This window comes from Acanthopagrus latus, chromosome 13 (genome assembly GCF_904848185.1).
Source record: "Acanthopagrus latus isolate v.2019 chromosome 13, fAcaLat1.1, whole genome shotgun sequence".
NCBI classification, from domain to species: domain Eukaryota; kingdom Metazoa; phylum Chordata; class Actinopteri; order Spariformes; family Sparidae; genus Acanthopagrus; species Acanthopagrus latus.
The window spans coordinates 17,896,666-17,911,980 of record NC_051051.1 but is presented as its reverse complement, the minus strand read 5'-3'; the positions used below and the strand labels follow the sequence as shown (position 1 = coordinate 17,911,980).

The 15,315-nt window shown below is 40.9% G+C and overlaps 1 protein-coding gene across 1 annotated transcript in view; it reads right to left on the bottom strand.

Annotated features, from left to right (window-relative positions):
• Positions 1 to 2,466: 2,466 nt before the first annotated feature.
• hyou1 (hypoxia up-regulated 1) overlaps positions 2,467 to 15,315 on the bottom strand; it is a 22,402-nt gene continuing 9,553 nt past the window's right edge. Inside the window, exons 16-24 of the mRNA XM_037119475.1 lie at positions 10,960 to 11,036; positions 10,561 to 10,740; positions 10,277 to 10,443; positions 10,111 to 10,198; positions 9,656 to 9,912; positions 9,472 to 9,556; positions 7,513 to 7,774; positions 7,284 to 7,394; positions 2,467 to 4,094 (exon numbers count right to left, since the gene is read on the bottom strand). Of these exons, the coding sequence (XP_036975370.1) occupies positions 4,045 to 4,094; positions 7,284 to 7,394; positions 7,513 to 7,774; positions 9,472 to 9,556; positions 9,656 to 9,912; positions 10,111 to 10,198; positions 10,277 to 10,443; positions 10,561 to 10,740; positions 10,960 to 11,036 (1,277 nt within the window). The 3' untranslated portion in view covers positions 2,467 to 4,044. The remainder of the gene's footprint in view (positions 4,095 to 7,283; positions 7,395 to 7,512; positions 7,775 to 9,471; positions 9,557 to 9,655; positions 9,913 to 10,110; positions 10,199 to 10,276; positions 10,444 to 10,560; positions 10,741 to 10,959; positions 11,037 to 15,315) is intronic.

Below are 15,315 nucleotides of genomic sequence, written 5' to 3'. Positions count from 1 at the left end.
TCACTGGGTGCCGGGTGGTTTCAGTCTTTTGGACCTTGTCATTCCACTACAGCATCAGTAAATCTCTCCATTGGTTTTGGGGTCTCGGTCCGGTGAGATTCAGGCAGCTGGCCTCTCGACCTGCCCCCCTCACCGAAGGCAGGTACAGTGCAACGAGCCAGAACCCAGAAAAAAGGCCTTTCCATTATTTAATAGTCTTTGCTATCACGTTATGTTGCTGTGGGCTGATATAGTATTTCAAAATATTAGTAGTAATAGCACTGATAAAATGTTTTATTTTTTAATCATTATTCTTGGAGTCCGCTGATCTTCTCTGCAGTCTTTACCACTCTCTGCAGTGACTAAGTGTAATGCTGCTCATCCTCTCTACTTCAAGCTCCCGGATGTACAGTGGCCAGTGAGGTCTCCTCTTCTTCCTCATGTCCACTATCATCTCCTTCGTCTTGTCCATGTTGAGGGTGAGGTTGTTGTCCTCACACCATGACGCCAGACTGGCCACCTTGTCCCTGCCAGAGATGCATCCTATCATGACTGTGGTGTCGTCCGGAGGGCTGGCGGTCTTGGTGATTTATTTTCATCACAAACATTTGGTGATTTAAAGTTTTTTGCTGGAGACAGATGCTGATTTTCGGGCAGAAATGTGACGAAGAGTTGGTAGGAGGATTGGGAGGACAGACAGGAGAATGAACGCTTCTCCACATAGCTGTTATATTTTTTTTCCTCATATAAGTTGCCAAAGACAGTTATAGTACTATGTTACTTTTGTTTGGTCCTGTAACACTGCTTTGTGGGAAATTTCTCTTTATCAAGTTGAGTGAGGGACCTGTGCAGTTAACAGATTGTACGATCGACACACCCCTGCTCTGCACATCTGGCTTATCTGTTCACACTGGTTCGGTTCAACAATAATACGGCCCTGATACTACCTCCAGAGGCAGATCAGCACTGGAGCAAAATTCCACCCCTCGCCGCATCTGAAACTTTCACACAGAGAAGGATGCGGAGAATTGGCACAGGATTCTCACATGCAAATGGCTGTGTGAATGGGGTTACTGTTGGAGGTGAACAGGGTGTGTAGGATGGGGCTGAAGACACATTCGTGTGGAGTGCCAATGTTTGTGATAATGCTGGCTTAAGTCCTATTTCCAATGCTGGCAGACTGGGGCCTGCCAGTCAGAAAGTCTAGGAGCCAGTCAAAGAAGGTGGGGTGCAGACCAAGTATAGATAGGCTATGACCATATTGAAGGTGGAGCTGTAGTCCACAAAGAGTGTCCTGATGTAGGAGTTTTTAGTTGCCAGGTGGGAGAGGGAATAGTAGAAAATAGCAGCGATAGTGTCTGAGGTGGACATGTTGGGACACTAGGCGTATTGCAGGGGGTCCAGGGGGGTCAGATATGCTCACTATATGACCACATACAAATCAAGTTCTAGTATCACCAACATCACATTTCGAAATAGAGAAACTATAGCCCTTTTAGATAGAAAAGGCTGCACATTTGCTCTAAGGGTGTGCCAATGTGCCGATAGAGGTGTAATATCCCTTCTTTTTCAAAAGCTGCCCCTGAGGTAGGCGTAAACATGTGAGGTGACATGAAGCTCGAAGTTTGGCAGGAACCATGACAACGAATTTGTCTTCAAAATAGGAGTTTTACATCAGATTCATAATTTTGAGGTCAAACACATTTTTGGATTTTTTTGTTGTTGTTAATAGTTTTGTTGTATTGGAATTTATTCCCCAAAAATGTTTTGTTGTTGAGTTAATGGGGAGGAATGTGGGAATTACATAGTTTTTAATTCAGAAATCATGTATAGTCAAGAACATATCAGGATGTGAAAGGAGGGGAGATGGTTTGTTAGAATTAGAGTCAGGTCTTATGAGAGCAACTGTCTTCATCTGAGGTGTTAACAGTGCAGTCGATAGGATGACACATACTGTTCAATAAAACATCAGAGGGTCAGTGCCCTTGGAAAGGGAAAGGCATGATCAACCCAAACATCAAGAGGTCATTGTTGTTGAGGAAGCTATAATTAACAACTGTCGTAAAGTAGTGCGTGCCCCTTATTCTGTTGTACTTAATTCGGTCTATGAATCTGCCTTAAAAAGGAAAATTTCCATTGTTTTTTTTTCTTTATCACCTGGGTAGGAGTGCGTCATTAGCTCAGTTGGTAGAGACTTGGCTTGGGGACCTGAGGGTGGCAGGTTCAGCACTGAAACGCCCATGCTGTGTTGTGTGTGCGTGCGCACAATGTGCAGCTAGTGATGGGTTAAATGCAGAGGACATGCATGTTGAATGTAAAAATGACAAAAATTTTCTTAAACATGTGTTCAAGTGTTTTCTGATGAGTGTAGAGCACCTTCTTGGGCAAGAACAGCATTGCGTAAGTGCTTGTTCCTGGGTTGTGTACTTCAATGCACAAACACCAAAGTAAAATCAATTAACCATGTTGTTACATGAACAAAATATATAAATTAAAAACAAAAAACATTTTTTATTAACAGTTTAAAAACACATCTCCCATTCCTGTCTTCAGTTCCCCTCTCCAAATAATCCAGAGTGCAGTGATGCAAACACAGAAGCACGCAGCTAACCCCCCCAATCCCCACTCAAGCAGAAAAATTGAGCCAACATCTGACTCACAGGCATGTTGAGGTAAAGAGCAGTGACTAATACACCGCGTCTTCTATGATGCAGCTTATGACATGACAAGATAGAGTTTGACCACTTTCACTAAAACATCTGTCAGTAGAAAAAAATTATTTAATGGGTAATTTTTGATCATCCAGCTGTGTCTGAAGGATGAAGGGAAGCAGATACAGATAAAGTATCCCTATTTGACAGCTCAGTTTTATAACTAGTTCTCAGTCTGCACATACGGGGACACCTGAGAACTTAATCACCAGCATGAATTTCAAGGGGATATCCCAAGTATTTCTTTTTTGAGCTGTCAGGAGAGGTACTCAAGCCTCTATAAAGCCAATAATTATTTAAAAAAAAAAAAAAAACAACTTCAATGTATTTTTGTCATGTGTTCTGTAAATATAGCAGCACATTTTAAGGCCAATAAAATCTAGATTGGAGATTGGAGGACTCTGGTCACCTAACCATTCCTTCTGCAAGGGCTGGGCAATATATTAATATTAATATTTTTCATAATATATTTTTGTGACTACATATGGTGTTAGATTTTATTTATTGTTATATGGCATATGTGTCATTATTTCTAAGGCTGCTTTACAGTAAAGTGATGTGATTTTATGTACTAACAAGACTAGTCTACTTGTTCTGATACTTGTTTTTACCAATTTACTCACATTTCTGATTAGTTATTTATGAAAAACTCAATGCATACATATTCTGTAACAGTAATAATACTCATGCTTACAAAATTGTTGCAATATAGATAGAGGTATTTAGTAAAAAAATAGTGTGATATTTTAATTTGTTGCCAAGTCCTCGCATTTATGAAGTGCTTTTGAAAAATATTTCAAAATGTCAAGCTAGATATTCTGTACCGTGATATAGCATCAAAATATCACCATTATTTTAAGGTCATATTGCCCAGCCCTACCATCCGCTGAAGCTAACACCATTAGGTAGTGCACTTACTTAGTGGCCATGGAAAGTCAGTAAAGCTGCAAGTGTTAGACAAACGGTGACTTCACAACAACACACAGGATACAGTGCAGAGGACAAAGCAGGAAGCTACAATTTCATGAATGACTAACCAGAGTTAAACAGCATTCATCCATGTCAAACATCCATTTTTGCTTGCACTGTGTCTATGTGTCACAGCACCATGCAGTCAGGGGCTTATATTTTCTTGAACTGCTTCTCTTATTGGCATTTCAGTTTCTGTTGCTTACAGAATCCATGACAGTCAAAAGTGATAAATAGCACAGATGAAGAAAAGGGGCAAAATGAGTGGTCTTGAATCCAATCTGCTTCCAGCAGTTCAATGAACAGGTACAAAAAGAAAGAGAAAAAAAACAGAGTGAACATGTATATACTGTCAATAAATAGTGATTTTTCTCAGTTCCAGCTGTTATAATTCATCCCCTATGTGGTTTTCTGGTTGGGTCTTGTCTTTTGGCTCTGGAAATAAAGAGAGAGGGAAAAAAATTAATACTTTGTGGATGTGGGATTACTTCAAGTTCATTGGTGCAAAAAGTTTAGCTACAATTGCTGAGCAACTCACGTGTCACTGACTTAATAATGAGAAACATGAAAAGCTGTTGAAAGTTACGTTTTGTTTTTTTTTTTTAAACCTTTTTAAAAACGTGGGGAGGCTGTTTTCAGGTGGAAAGTTCACTGAAGTCTCAGTCCGGAGGGCTGACGGTCTTGGTGAATTATTTTCATCACAAGCACTTGGTGAGTTTTTTGCTGGCGACAAAGGCTGTTTTTTGGGCATAAATGTGACAAAGAGTTTGTAGGACGGGAGGAAGGACAGACAGGAGGACAGATGCTTCTCCACATAAAGCTGTGGTAATTTCTTTTCCTCATGCAAGTTGCCAAAGACAGATATAGTTACTATATTACTTTTGTTTGGTAACGTAACGTTGCTTTGTGGGAAATTTCTCTCTATTAAGTTGAGTGAGGGACCTGTGTTGTTATCAGACTGTACCATCCACATGACCCCATTCACACTGGTTCAGTTCGCCAATAATACGGCCCTGATACTACTGCACGAGTCGATCCTGTGCCAATTCTCCTCCTCCTCCTCTGTTTGAAAGTTTCAGATGTGGCGAGGGGTGAAATTTCGTTCTGGCACAGATCCGCCTCTGGGGGTAGTATCAGGGCTGTATTATTGGTGAACCGATCCATTTTACATGGCATGGCTGTGTAAAAAGAGCTAAAACGGTGGGGAGAGTCAATGCAAACAAATGGGGCTCAGCAGCCTTCCAATTAACACAGCTGGACACTAGACTGACTGAACACAGCCTCAGAGACTGATGGTCAGTGTGAAGACAGGACACTGTATGGAGGTGAATTACAGCAGCTCCAAACAGGAGTATGACTCTAGGGATTAGAAGACACGACAGGCTTGGAAAGGAGAGAGTGAGAGAGTGACAATGACGCAAATAAGCTCGTCTTAGTTCGGTTGAAGACCAAAACATGAATTCAGAGGGTGTACAATTGTACTCCTCAGTTTAGTAAAAAATATTACATTTATTGAAATCCTGTAATTTTTTTGGAATATAACTTAAGTTATTGTTCTAAAGTCAAAATCCGGATCCAAAGACCTTTCTCCACACCCCAACTCTGAAAACAGCAAACTGACCCCACAGACTTCAGCTTTGTTCCTCAACCTTTACAGCTCCTGTTTTGTTTTTTGTTTTTTTTTTACATTTCTTAATCATTAATTTCATTGTCTCTCTCTCCTTTTCCTTTCTCCTCTGTCTATCTCTAGGCATCACTTTTACATGCTTCGCCCAAGTAAATTGAATTTTTATAAGTTTTATAATTACAATTTTAATTTTAATTTACTTTTTTCATGAGCAAATTACCATTATTCATTTATAGTAGTTTGCAGATATATAAACACCTCCTCAGGTTGGTCCAGGACTTGGTAAAAGGTGTATAGCTTTTAATGCTAAATGTAGCAGATGAAGTTGTAACCCATCACCCACCAGGTCCTTCCCCTGGACCACCTGTACATATCTGCTCTTGAATTCCACGCTGTCTCTGTCTCAAACTTAACATTGTGGTGATCTATCGCCCTCCTGGTCCTCTACGTGACTTCTCTGATGAGATGGATGCACTCCTGAGCTGCTTGCTCCCCTGACGACAGCACACCACTGATTGTCCTGGGAGACTTCAACATCCCCCCAGAGACGCTGTGCTCACCTGAATTCATCAACTTCTCCACATTTGACCTCACACTCTCCCCTTCTCCACCAAGCCTGTCTTCACAATATCCTGTAGTACCTCAGCACTCTCCATTAGCCCACTCACTGTGTCTGACCACGTTGTCACTTTCTCTCTCCCTTTAAAATTCACAACGTCCCTCGCCCCCAGACCTCACACGGTTAAAACCCATCACAATCTGAAATCCCTCTCTCCCTCTGCTCTCTCCTCACTACCATCTACAGACCAATCTTCTCTATTGTCTACTGAGCAAGCCTCCTCTACTCTGCTATTCTCTGCTGTCCACTCAACTCCTGACCAGCATGATCCTCTCCCCCCTTTCCCTGGCTGTCTTAATTTCTGCAAACCAGAAGATCGGTACTACAAGCAACAGAGAGAAAATGAGAAAATCACCTGATGACCTTGCTCACTACCACTACCGCCTCTCTGACTTCACCTCAACGGTATTAGCAGCCAAATCTGCCTTCTACCTGTCAAAGATCAACTCCTCTGCCTCTAAACCCAGGAAACTAGGCTCCTTATTCTCTTCTCTCCTTATCCCTCCTACCCCTCCCCCTCCTTCCTCCTTCACTCCTGATGACTTTGCAACTTACTTTACCAAGAAATTGAAAGACATCAGTTCCTCATTTACTCCAATGCCCATCCAGAAAGCACCTTCCCCGACTGTCACCTCTGTTGGCCTTACCTGCTTCAGCCCTCTCTCCTCTGAATATGTTCTCACACTAGTGATGTCTATCCGTGCCACCACCTGTTGCCTTGACCTGATTCCCTCTTCCCTTCTCAAAGACATCTCTCACAACATCCTGCCATTCCTTGCCTCTCTGATCAACTCCTCCGTCACTTCAAGCATTATTCCAGGTCCTTTCAAGACAGCCACAGTAAGGCCACTCCTAAAAACAAAACAAAACAAAACAATACAAAACAAAAAACACCCTAGACTCTGCTGACATCCGAAATTAAAGACCCGTGTCCCTTCTTTCATTCCTCTCTAAAACCCTGGAACGTGCAGTCTACAACCAACTGTCCTCCTATTGTGGTGGAACGAACTCCCGACCAACATCAGGACAGCGGAATCACTCTCCATCTTCCGCAAAAGACTCAAGACGCATTTGTTCAGATTCACCTCGACCCCACATAGCATCACTCCCTCCCGACCCTCCTACTGGACAGCAAGTGGACTTAACATTGCCACTGCACAAAGTAAAAGAATGACTGAGCAAATATGATCCACTACAGTGGTCTAGCAGTAATATGATGTTAAATTTATGTTGAGACACTGTGTGTGAGCAAGAAGTTAATTCAGTTCAGTTGAGAAGTCTGAGAAATGGGATTAGTGTTGCATTTAATGTGTTCCAATTATTTTGTCCACCACCTAAAGTTCTCCGGCATCATCAACAGCAGGTATGTCAGACAGACCTGCAGCTGTTATTTCTTCTGTGGACTGTGATTGGCTGTCAGAGTTCTCTGTGTGTACTGTGCTCTTGTCAGTAGGTGGGGCTTCACCCGGCTGCACTTCCTCTGGGCTTTCTGTGTTTAAATTGAAATACAAATGACAAGTTTATTTGAGCCTTACAATTCTTATTCTTATTATCCATATTGAATGGAAACAATAACAGTCACATGCGAGTTTTGCAGTTTTACGTACCACTCTTAGTTTCCTTGCTCTCCTTTGTGGGAGGAATTACTTTTTCCTCTGCTGTGCCATTAGTCTTGCTGCTTTTATCAGAGCTGGTGCTATTCCTAGCTTTGGCTTTCGCCTTTGGCTTGGCAAACTTGGCTTTATTGAGCAGGTAGTTGACCTCTCGATCTAGAAGCGCCAGCCTGGACTCGATGTCTTTGGAGAGTAGGATAGGTCGCTCCTTTGGAGAGCGTTTCTCCTGCTCTGCTATGGTCTGGTTCTTCCATGTCTGGAGCAAACAAACAATTTAACACATGAATGTCAGTTTATGCAGTTTGATAATAATTGGTCTCCTTGCACCCAACTGTTCATAGCTGAACATTATCAAGAACCTCACTCACCCCTATAACAGCCAAGAATTGTCAACAAATAACACAATCCAATTATCAGTGCAATATCTGATCAATGAATGTACATCATGTGCCTTACTGCCACCATCACTAACCCTTCAATATATTTGCACAACAATACACCCTGGTTGCTTTTATATTCTCTGATTACATTTGAGTCTTGTGTAAATTGTCAGATTACTCAAAGTAAACTAGTTGTAGTAGTAGTAGAAGGAATATAGTACATACACATGCCCCTTATCCTTGCTGTCCATATATTTATTCAGCATACTCCGACTTTGTATTTCTTTTCGATATATGTATCTATGAATCATTATCATCATATTTTTATCATTAATGATATAATAAATACATTTGTTTATTTCCATTGTGATTCACAATTTAACTGCTGTTTATCATTTCTATAATCTTGAAGCAAAAGATCTTCACAGACGTGTACAACTGGATTGACAATAAACATCTTGAATCTTAAACAACATGGCCATTACACATATTGCATGCAATGCCAATAGGAAACGACATCACATATCCACTAAACATCCACCTCACCCCACTGCCCTAGGGGGAGCAGTATGGAACACAGCGATAAAGAAATGAGAAAAGGCCTGATCCCTGTAGCTATTACATGTCTGTTTGGGAAAAACATCTATCCACCAGTGTAGCAGACAGCATTCATAGATTAACTTGGAACATCTACAGAGTGTTCTTGTCTTTTCTTTTTTTCTTCTTAATTGCCAATGTTAGATCATTCAAATGAAGATTGATTTTTTTTAACCCAGCCCCACTACTCAGCCTACTGCAACAGTTAAAATGGCTCTGAAAGGAACTTTCTAAAGCCTGAGCAAATAACCCTGTTGTAGTCAAAGTAATGTCAACAGCGCGAGTTAGGAGGATCTAAAGATGATCACTACCCAGTTGGAAAATGCACAATCCAGGATTTTGAAATATGACCTATACTAGACACTAAAAGTCAGGATGTCTCTGGTTCTGCTCATTCAATTTTGACTACTCTAATTTTTCATCTGTCTTTAATCAGATTGCCTTGAAGATAACTGTCATGCAAGGTAGTCTTCAGTGGTGTGAGGACAGCAGGACAATGTACTAGGGTTTAATCATTAAACCGGTTGCTCATTTCAGCAGAGAACTCATTATGAGTTCTCTGCTGAAAGGAGCAACCGGTACAGAAAATGTATTTTACAAGTATCATCTAAGTAAACATGTTAACATCTGTACTCATAGTGAAGGATTATCCTCAATGGGTGGCTGAATGAGGATTTTTCATTCAAATTATTATATAAAATAATTCTCTTACATTTATGATCAAAAATATTGACTTGAACCTCAATTCTGGGCCTGTTGTGCAAATAGTTCCGTAATAAAACATAAATAGTTACTTTTGATCAACCCATGTCAATTTCAACTTCCAGTTAGTAATCTGAGCAGCCAGGCGGAAATGTGTGTAGCTAAAGGTTGGACTGATATATAATACAAACATAATTCAAGTACTTGGACGGACAGAAATGCATACAGACAATTGTATACCTGCTCATCCCTACGTACTACACTAATCACCTACCATTGTTTCATTGATCATTTTTTCTAACATATTCAGCTCAACTTCAGTGAAGATTTGGTCATCCTCTGGAATCATTTTGGCACTCCTTTAAAAGAAAAAGAAAAATTAGTTGTTATAAAACTACTGACCCCCCCACAAAACCTGTTTCTCTTCAAATTCTTTAAGCCTCCTTCTCAACACCCACCTCAAGAAGAAGCTGGAGGTGTTGAGCATGGTGTTCAGGGCGGCCAGGCGATCTGGCCACTTGCGTCTCTCCTCCACCCTGAAAAACATATCCTTGCAGAGGCTCTTCAGCTGAGACAGCTTCTCTCTCAGCTGCTTTGTCGTAGCCCCATAGCCATCTTCGTCCATCCACTCAGATACCTCTTTCAGCTTGGTGGAAATCTGCTCCTGCTCCTCCTCTGACACCACCAGCTGGTAGTCCTCCTGGTACAGCTTGTCCTGGACAAATGGAGTTTTTTTATTCTTACTTGTACTTCTATCTTGCAGCATTCTTGCTGATTACAGTGGTAAGATCTTTACAGGATTAATTGTTGGCTTGTATTCCCTCTAAGCTGCACTTGCAACTCCAGTTTACCTACTTAAAAAAAAGAGACAGATAAAAAGATAAAACTGAAAATGTTAAACTCTGTTGCTTACCTTTGTCTCAAAAATAAAAGCTTCCAAACTGTTTAGTGTCTTTTCCCTTTCCTGTTTGGCCAGGTCTCTGTCTGTCAAATCCTGCAACCTGAGAAGACACAAATTAGTTTTAGACAATAGAACTAAGAACCAAACAGGCTGAGAAGAAATGAAAATTGCTGCTTACTTCTTCTTAGAAGAAGTGACATCATCTGTAGTGGGATCCAGAATGTCATTGAGAACAAGAGTCACTGTGATGTCTTCAGAGATCTTGCTCTTTTTCTGAGGTTTTGCCTTCTTCTCCACATCTTTCTGGGACTCAGCATTTCCAGATTTCTCGCCGTCCTTTTCCTCCTTTACCAGCAGACAAATGATGTTGATATAATTTGAACCACTCCACCAAAATACTTCCTACATTAGCTTTAAATTTATATCACAGTGTTTCACAGAGACTACTATGACAGATCTTGCCTTGGCATCAGTCTTGTTTTCTGCCTCCTCTGTCTTCTCCTGGCTTTTCTTTTCACCTGCACTTTCCTCTGAATTGCCTTGCTTGTTCTTGGCAGCTTCACCACTCTGGGCCTCTTCCTTACCATCCTCGCTCTCATCCTTGATGTCCTTTCCAGATTCCGGAGGCACTTCCTCCTCGTCCTGGATATGAAAAATCAGGGAACAATGTGGTCTATGATCTCAGGCCAGGCACGCATGGCCAATATACTGCCTGACACTTGTGTGTTCACATTCAGTTTAATCAATTACTTTCTGTTACAGAAAAGCTACGGCATGAAGGCACAGCAGTTTATCCCAACCATTCATACAGGCCTTACTGTGTTTTCTTAATAAGCATATCCTTGATTAAGCTGAAAGTACCTGGACAGGTTCAGTAACATTCTGGGTGGGTTCTGATGATCCGCCACCAAACAAGGTGGAAATAGTGTTACCCAGCTCTGAAAGACAGCAAAGTGTGTTATTATTTGTATAATAATGAATAACTTACATAATAATGAAGTTTGAGGTGTTGCAATTCACATACATGTTAAACATGCAGTATTTTCACAGAGTTATCCATCTATAGATGAGGCAGACCACATTATACATTATACAAGGAGGTTGTGTTTTCACCCCATTTGTTGGCTGGTCGGTCGGTCGGTTGGTTGGTTGGTTGGTTTGTTAGAAGGAGTTCACAAAATCTACTTAACAGTTATCCACAAACCTTGGTTGGAGGATGGGTCTCACCACAGAATAGACTTAACTTTTGGTGCGGATCCCAGAATTTGTCACTTTCTTTAACATCATCATCTTCATTAATTTCTCAGGGAATAATGTGTGGACCTTTATCAAAATATGTTGTATAATCAAAGTTGGCTGGTATCTATGTGTGAATACAATTTAAACAGATCCAAAAGCAAATATGGCTCTAACAGATTTAATTACGTTTTATTAGGTCCCCACACATACCAGTGCAACACCTATTGAATCCAAGGATCATCATCATCATCATCGTCATCATTTTTCTCCCACTATGACAGCAGTTTTTGCAGCCTGAACATAACCCAAAGCTCACCAAATCTGGAATATATGTCCCATCTGGCGAAAATTGCGATACTGCAATTTCATCCGGTGTGGGTGTGCCCAGGGGACTGTATAGCAGTCGATGGAATATTTCAAACTTCACATACATGAATGAAATTTGGTATGCACATGTATCATGACCAGATGAACAAAACACATCTTTGGACCCATAATCTCAGTCCAACAGGAAGTCGGCCATTTTGATTTTCCCTGCCATTTTGACCATTTCCATGCCTCTTACTTTAACAAACACCTCTTACAGATATAACACCACAGACTTCACATTCAGTCTGTCTCATCCTCAGACTTTGATAATGAAAATTTCTCTAACAATGGGATGAACCCGGTTAAATGAAGGCAAAATAATAACAAATTAAACACCCTTCATTTACCTGCTTAAAGAACATGAAAAACCAGAGGCCCTCTCCAGAACCAGTTTTTTGTATTTCTGGTTAGGGTTACTATAGAAATATAATGAAATCTGTAGCAACATGGCAAACTTTGCATTCTTTGTCAGAAAGAAAATGAATTTGTCTTCAAAATAAGAGCTTTTACATTGCAGCCCATTGCAACTGGGTTCTTAGCAGGGGGTTTTTAATTTGAAAGTAGCGACCGTTCGTAGCTTGCCGCTACTAGAATGCCTTAAGAGAGACTCTGTAGGTCTCTAGACGGAGACGCAAACATCTCCCGGATCTCAGCGGCTTTCCAATCGGAGGTATACCCCCCGAGGTGGCAAGTTGGCGGACTAGGATAGATTTACCGCCCTCTGTCTAAATCCATGGACCTAGATGCAAAAAGGACAGCTGAATTGGCAGCTTGCTGCCCAGTATAAAAACAGCTATTAACTATGTAAACAAAGGGCAGCCATGCACTGCAGGCACACTATCAAACAGGAGTGTACAAAAAGAAGGTGCAGGTCATAGCATCAACACGTGTTGCCAGAACCTTCCTTCCAAGCAGAGAGACAGCAACTTTTTCAAAACCCATGTTGGTCTTGTCAGAACACACTCTTTGCGGCAGATGGCGTTAATAAAGTTGTGCTGTTGCGCATGTCATGAGAGAGGCTGTCACTCACCTTTCTTCATAATGTGACCATGTATAGATAAATACTTTACCATACATTCATACGGTCTTATAATTCTCGTGGATTTTTCTCTCAAAATGCATTAGATTGATGCTTTTAAATATGAAATGTTCAAAATTTTCTTCCGGGGGAGCATGACCCCCCCAAGATAGGGCATATCCTTCTCAACTTTTTCACCCTTGACCCGTTTTCATGCCTATATAAAAAGGCTTATTCGAAGTAAACAAAACCAACCTACTGGTTCATTTACAGTTCAAGCATTACTAAATGTTGCTGAGCATCTTCTCCAAGTATTAGGTAGCTCTTGCTGAACATGTGACTTTGTTTTGAGAAAAATTACAATTTTCTACCAAAATATAGACAACTTGCTTTGTGCTGCCTTATTTGAAGGAACCTCCCCACCCGTTTCTTCCTCTTTTCCCACATGTTCATGCTAGTGAAATAAAACTTAGAAGGTGTAGAACCATTCTAAAATTGTGCCGGTTTAGTATTTGTTGTCTGCCGCTTGAGCTCAAATTCCTGTGAGCTGGAATGGGCCAGAAACTTGAAACTTAGCCCAATGATTGGAAATGATGTGCATCAACTTCTGTTAAAATATGAGTCCAGTCAGCCACATGGTGGTGCTGTGACTAAGGCTTGAAAATGTGTTTTTGGGAATGCCACACCCCTCACACAGCAAGTCTGATTGACTTGAAATTTGAAAGTCCAGCACCATGTGCTCTACAAAAAAAGCCTCTGGACCATAAAGCTAAGCCTACTTAGATTTTTTGGTAATTAGCATAATGTGAAAAACTGTGAAGAACTTTTGAAAGATTAACTATATCAACCCTAAATTTGGTCTACACTTCAAGGGATGAAAAGACACATTTCTACTATAAATGAGCCAGACTGGTCAAAAAACATGGCCGCCAATGTATTTTTGCAACAGGCAGGACTTAGAAATGATGATGATAATGATAATTCCGACACCCTGTGCCCTTTCATCACAAAACTTGGTGGGTAGGTTCATAACTGGAATCTGCCTACCAAAGCATGTTGAGCTCAACCTATAGGGGGCGCTATAAATGCTACACGTGTATCTCAAAGACCATCGGACAGAATTTCACCAAATTTGGTATGCATGCTCTAGGAGCGAGTATTAACTAATATCTTGAGTGCCCTGTTGAAAGGTGAAAGTGGGCAGGGCCTATTCATCATTAACCATCATTGTACACGTTTTATTAATTTATGGCGAGCTGGAAGGACCCAGAGACACGAAACTTGGTATGTTGAGTATAAATGACATCCAAATGCTGCTCCAAAAATTTGACCTCAATCCATCAGATGGGGGCGCCATAACATAGGGTGTGAAACTCGAAAGGCTTTCCCTGCCAAGTCATAAGTGCTATTGACTTGAAATTTTTCATACACGTCCTCCTGATAGTCCTCTACAAAACAGCCTCTTGCACCACGAAAGCCGCTATTACAGATTTTTTGCTAATTTGCATAACATCAAAAACAGTAAAATTAATAGAACTTTTGAAAGATTGACTCTATCAACACCAAATATGCTATACAGGGGATGAAAAGACAAATTTCTACTATATAATTGAGCCAGATTGGTCAAAAAACATGGCCGCCACGGACCCATGTATTTTTGCAATGGGCAGGGCTTAGAAATGATTGGTCATAACTCCCACACCCTTATCATCACAAAACTTGGTGGGTAGGTTCAAAACAGGACTGGTAATCTGCCTACCAAAGCATGTTGAGCTCAACCTATAGGGGGCGGTATAAATGCCATTAGCATGTAGCTGAAAAACCACTTTGGAGAAATCTGGGGCTGATCATGGTTATGCGTTTCACAGATCTTTGAGGAACATGGCATTGTCATCAACTGTGGGGAATGAGGGTCAGGGTGGCCGATTTAGGGCGGAAGAGGTTAGAACCCGCAGATTGCTGCTTGCGGCTATATTTGTAATTTGGTTTTTGTAATTATTGTGATAGCTATGTGTTGTTTTCTGGGTGTAAACTTTCACCAAAATGTGCAGTATGTGGTGACATGGGATGGGAGCCATTTGAAGTGCAGCATAAGGATGATATGTTGAGACTGTGGAAAAAGCTGATGAACATGCCTGATAAAAGACTTGCCAAAGTTCCACTGGGATTTTTGTAATACTCTATACAGCTCAGTTCCAAAAAGAAAGCAACTCTGCACAAGATTTTACTGCAGAATAAGTTAACTGCTGAATAAACTCAGATCGGGAAAAAAACACATCATATTCCTCTTTCTCACACAGACTCAATTGCGTTTACATTGAGCAAGCTACAATGATGCAGATTTTGAAAATGTGATCTGATGGCAAAGACACTGGGCATATCTCTTCTTCACCGACCAAAGTTCGCTGGTGGCTCAGCACTTGCTGTGTATGCAGCATCAGCATGCCACTCATTAGGAACAAACAATATATGCAAATTTCATTAAATCAGATTAGATTACAACAGCCTTCTCTAGATTACTCAGAAAAATAAGATATGTGCATTTTTCCTTTTAATATCATGCAGCAAAATAGTTGTAGCACGATACATTT